Source organism: Thermobia domestica, unplaced genomic scaffold (genome assembly GCF_964235325.1).
Source record: "Thermobia domestica unplaced genomic scaffold, izTheDome1.hap1.1 HAP1_SCAFFOLD_680, whole genome shotgun sequence".
Taxonomy (NCBI): domain Eukaryota; kingdom Metazoa; phylum Arthropoda; class Insecta; order Zygentoma; family Lepismatidae; genus Thermobia; species Thermobia domestica.
In genome coordinates, this window is record NW_027656390.1 from 78,663 (window position 1) to 83,788 (window position 5,126).

Here is a 5,126-nt window from a genome sequence, read left to right on the forward strand (position 1 = left end):
AAAACGACTTTTTACTTGCAAACAGAGATGCCACAATTAGAAACCAACCTTTTAATCCTCGTTTGCACAAATCTGTTGTTGATTTTGTTGTAAATACGTATAACGAATTAAAAGTCGTAAATCCGTTGCAATCGGAATCTAGAGTGATTGCATCTATTCGAAATATACTACCGTTTAAATTACAACAGATCCTGTTTTCTACGCAGTGCATGAGTTTTAATCACTTATTAATGCTTGTCCAATGTTACGAAACTCAATACCAGGCACTGAATCATCAAGCGGGAGTAGGTAAAATTAAAAACAATTCAGATCACCTTGTACCTGTTCGTAATCTAAATATCCGCAATATGAATGATACGGAACACAACCTAAATCGAGTAAATTTAAACAATCAGAACGAGCAAAATGGGCAAAGATATGTTGGGAATCCACCTAACCTAATTAATCGTGATAATCCTTGTGTCAGACCATATAACCAAAGTAGATTCAAAAATAGACGAAATACATGGCGAAATTCCAGAAATACAGTAAACTACATTGATAGACGTAATCGTAATTCAAGAGATGGCACTTCGTATCAAAATCAAAACAATGACGCAATTCATGTACAAAATAATGCGGAACATAATCACGATTGTGCAGTACAATGTACTTTATTGGAACCATATACGAGTATGAATTTAAACTGACTGCAGCTGATGTGGTAGGGGTTAAACCCATATCAGCTATAGATTCTTATGAACATTTATCTTCAAATCTTTGCGATAATGTCAAACCCATATCAGCTATTGATTCTTATGAACATTTATCTTCAAATTTACGTGTTCATGTTAATGATGACAACGACCTTTTACATGACGTATCTGTAAATAATGATTCGGAAATAGCAATCAATAGATGTCGGTATCAATTTATGCCTGTAGTAAATCGTTGTTGGTTCAAAGATGATAATGTCAATGATGGTTTTGGTGTTGAAGAAAACTTTGTATTTTTAAAATCATATAGTACTGCTAGAATACCCGTCAAAATAAATGGGTTAAGCACAGAAGCTTTATTGGATACAGGCGCAAATGCCTCTTTATTATCATATTCGTCATGGAAAGCAATTACTAGTGATTATTCGAATTCTAAATTGCAAAAAGCTGAGAATCTCATTATAGTCGATTTTACTGGTAAACATAAAAAGAGAGTAGCCGGAATTACTCGTGTGACAATAGCTATCCAAGATTTTGAAATGTCAATTCCTATTCTAGTGATAAAGGAACTGAATGAAAAACTAATTATTGGTTTAGATTTATTGTCTCAGTTGCGTGGCATGCTCGATTTCAGAAATCAAACGTTAACTATACCCGGCATACCTCAGGAAATCGTTCAGAAACTTCTTCCTAAATCTGATAATATTGCTTGTCAATATAATAATGTTCCTAATGTATTGAATAATGTTTCTGTAAGTTCAGAAAGTGATAAATTAAATGATCAACTAACGCAAGTCACACAAAATTTGATGAATTCAAAAGATGATGTATTGTTTTCTGAGCAGCTACCGGAGAAACTTATCTACTTACTACTATGGATATCTTTTCGCGCTATGTAGTAGCTTATCCTCTGCGTAGAGCAACGTCCACTGCTATCATAAATAAAATCTTGAACGTATACATTCCACATTGTGGTCCTATCGAACACATATTATGTGATAATGGTTCACAGTTCAAAAGTGATATGTTTATTAAAGCAATGAACAAGGCTAACATTAAAATTCATTTCGTAACTCCGTACCATCCTAGCAGCTCTGTTGTAGAAAATGTGCATCGTAATTTTGGTATGTTGTTTCGACACTTTTGCAAAGATAAGCATGCCGAATGGATTAAGCATGTCAATCAAATCACGTACCTTTTGAATCATTCGATATCAGACACTTTGGGCGTGTCTCCTGCTAATGTACATAACGGTTCTGATTTGATTTTCCCTGTGGAACAACATTTTAATGTCAAGTTAGAAGATTCACAATCGTAGATTCTTCGAGTATAGTGAATATGGTAAAAATTCGAAGACACAACAAATTTTTGAAACGTAATTCTCAACTAGAGTCTTTACAAGAAGGAAAATATCGGATCAAGATCAATGACTTAGTTTTTGTCAAACAACATCCACAAAGTAATGCGTTGTTAAAGAAGATTTATAAATTTTGTGACATTTTCTCAGGTCCTTATTTATGTTTCAAGGAAATAAACCCTAAAGTTTTTGAATTGTTGAACGCTAAGACGGGTACGTCAATTGGAATTCGTAATATAGATGAGTTGAAGGTTTGGAGACCTACCCAGTATACAAGAGAAAAATGGATGTGTCTAGTGAAAAAATTAGTTACACCTGACATCCTTGCTCAAATTAATAAGAATGAAGAGGACTAAAAGAAAAGAAAAAAAGGGGGACTTCTGTTTGTGTAAAAATAAGTTTATTTTCTTCTTTTTGCTCGTCCGAACGTAGTTTACATTTAATTTTTGATTTTTACTTAATTTAATTGTCTTTAATTCTCATTAACCAATGATAATTTCCAAATGATTTTTTTTAATTCTGTTTTGTTGATGTGAAGAATTATAAGTCGATTCATAATTGATTAAACACAAAGGCTATTTTTATTATATTGATTTGCGTTGGAACTTTATTGTCAAAGGTAAATGACAATGGAATGATGAATGTTTTAATATAAATGTATCTATATAAAATAATTGAACAAAATGATATATGAGGTGCGATCAAAATGTAAAGAATAGCACTATTCTTATGCCATCATTATAAACGGACCAGTAGTTCTTAAATATAAAAGTCAAGCTACCTTATAACTTTTATATCTAGTCCCATCATCGGGCGACATTTTATACAACGAGATACTTTGTATCGGTCGATAATTACTTGTATCTTGGGCAGAAAGTGCTTCTACACAAGCACTATACCTGATATAATGTTAACTAAAGATAACAAAAGAAGAATGTTTTTAAGATATGTAAAAAATATACATTATTATTGTATAGTTGGTTGCTATGTAGTTGTTTATAGATACATAATTAACATGTATGATTGCAAGACAATTTGTGTGAATATACGCTAAAAGAGAATCAACGAATAAATTATCTAACACTTATCATGGACTTGTAATTTCGGTAGAAAAGGTGATAATACTAGTGAATATAATTACGGAACATATTTTAAAGTGTAAACGATTATTGCCACTAAAAGAAATACTTATATTATTAGCCGAACCAGGGTTAACGGCTACCTTTGGTGGGTCGTTGTATATTTACAAAAAGGCAATGCTTTAGAAACACCATTATGGAAAATAACTTAAACACAATTACACAACACACACACACACACAACTAAAACACAACACATTATGGAAAATAACGGATGAAAGATGGGAAATAGAAAACATTATTGCCACAAACACATAATGAGGATAATGTGCAAGTAATTAAAAAATTAGAAAATATAAACCAAGTCACTTTTCCCATAGATGACGAAACCAACCATAGGTTCAATTCAATTACCCGTATCTACATTTATATTTATCACATAAATGTTTAAAATTTAGGAAGTATGATTTTAATATCAGAAAGCTGCCTTATCAACCTTTATCTACACACCAATAAATAGATCTTACTAAATAATACCTCTATAATAATTTTTCGTCTTCTATGCCGGACAGTTAACATCTACCTTTTGAACAGACCGGATATATACTTGATAGATATAACTCAGTCTATAGTCTTGTATGATACACTCACTGGACAAAAAATTAGTCACCCTTGTGTAGAAGGAGAGATGAAGTGTAAAGTCTGTACAGATGGCGCTGCAGTCGAGTCACGTGCACAACTGTGCGCGCACTGCCTCTACGGAACCATAAGGCAGCTTCAGTTAGTGGGACAAGTGTGTTGTAAGTGGACAGTGTCCGTCAAAATGGGTAAAAGTAACAATGTAACAGAGTGGCAAAAAGGAGCAATCGTGTTTGGCTGTGCCCAAGGTCACACAGTGATGGAAGTTGCCCCATTTGTTGGTGTTTCGCGGCGGATTGTTCAACGTGTCTACAACAAGTGGTGTAAGACACATGGCAATGAAACACGTCGCCAGAACTGTGGTCGGAAAAAGATCCTCACAGATCGGACCCGAAGACGAGTTGCCAGGCTTGTGAATCGAAATCGCTTCCAGACCAGCCAGGAATTACTGGAGTCCGTGAATGCACGCCCAGTCCAACCTGTTAGCGAGAGAATATTGTGACGAGAACTACATGCAACGAACATATGGAGTTGGGTATCTCGCAAAAAGCCACTGCTCACACATGCACATAAAGTTGCTCGTCTGCAGTGGGCCAATAATCATCAAACATGGACAGTAACAGACTGGCGCCGTGTAATATGGTCTGACTAATCACGATTTTGCCTGTATTCGAATGACGCCCGGCGTTGTGTCCACCAACGGCCACATGAAGCATTTCACTCGGAGTGTGTGGAAGGTCAGGTGCAGGCCGGGGTGGGTCTGTCATGTTCTGGGGGTATTTTTCGTACTGTTGGGTGGGCCCACTCATTGAGGTGTCCGCAAACATGAACCAGCACGTTTATTTGAACATCCTGGACGAGCAGGGGTTGCTCTTCATCACTTTCTTCGCGATGACTTTGCTGTAGACACACCCATTATTCCAGACGACAACAGTAGAGTTCACAGAGCTGAACCCATATGTGAGTGGTTTGAGGAACACTCAGGTATCCTACCACAACTCGAATGACCCGCAAAATCACCGGACCTCAACCAAATTGAGCATCTGTGGGACCAATTGGAACAGCAGGTGAAACGTCGACATCAGCATCCCCGACGTTTGGTGGAATTGCGTGATCTTATCCTCCGTGAGTGGGTTCAACTGGATGTGACGGCCTTGCAAACACTTGTGGACTCCCTTCCCGACCGCATCCAGGCGGTTGTCCAGGCCAGGGGCGACGCTACACGGTATTAACGTAAGTACCAACGGTAGTGACTAATTTTTTGTCCGGTGTGTGTATATACTTCATTGTGTTCCTGATACCAGTTTCCCAGATATGAACACATATTTCTAAATTACTTTTTAATAACCTTCTTAT

At 36.3% G+C, this 5,126-nt stretch overlaps 1 protein-coding gene across 1 annotated transcript; it reads left to right on the top strand.

Moving 5' to 3' along the window:
- The first annotated feature begins 3,954 nt into the window (after positions 1–3,954).
- Positions 3,955–4,272, top strand: LOC145677189 (uncharacterized). The gene has a single exon (XM_081747801.1). The coding sequence runs from the start codon at positions 3,955–3,957 to the stop codon at positions 4,270–4,272; it is 318 nt and encodes a 105-aa protein (XP_081603927.1).
- Positions 4,273–5,126: the final 854 nt, after the last annotated feature.

Excerpts from the sequence above, each read along its gene's own strand:
- LOC145677189 (XM_081747801.1), top strand. The coding sequence starts at position 3,955 with ATGGGTAAAAGTAACAATGTAACAGAGTGGCAAAAAGGAGCAATCGTG.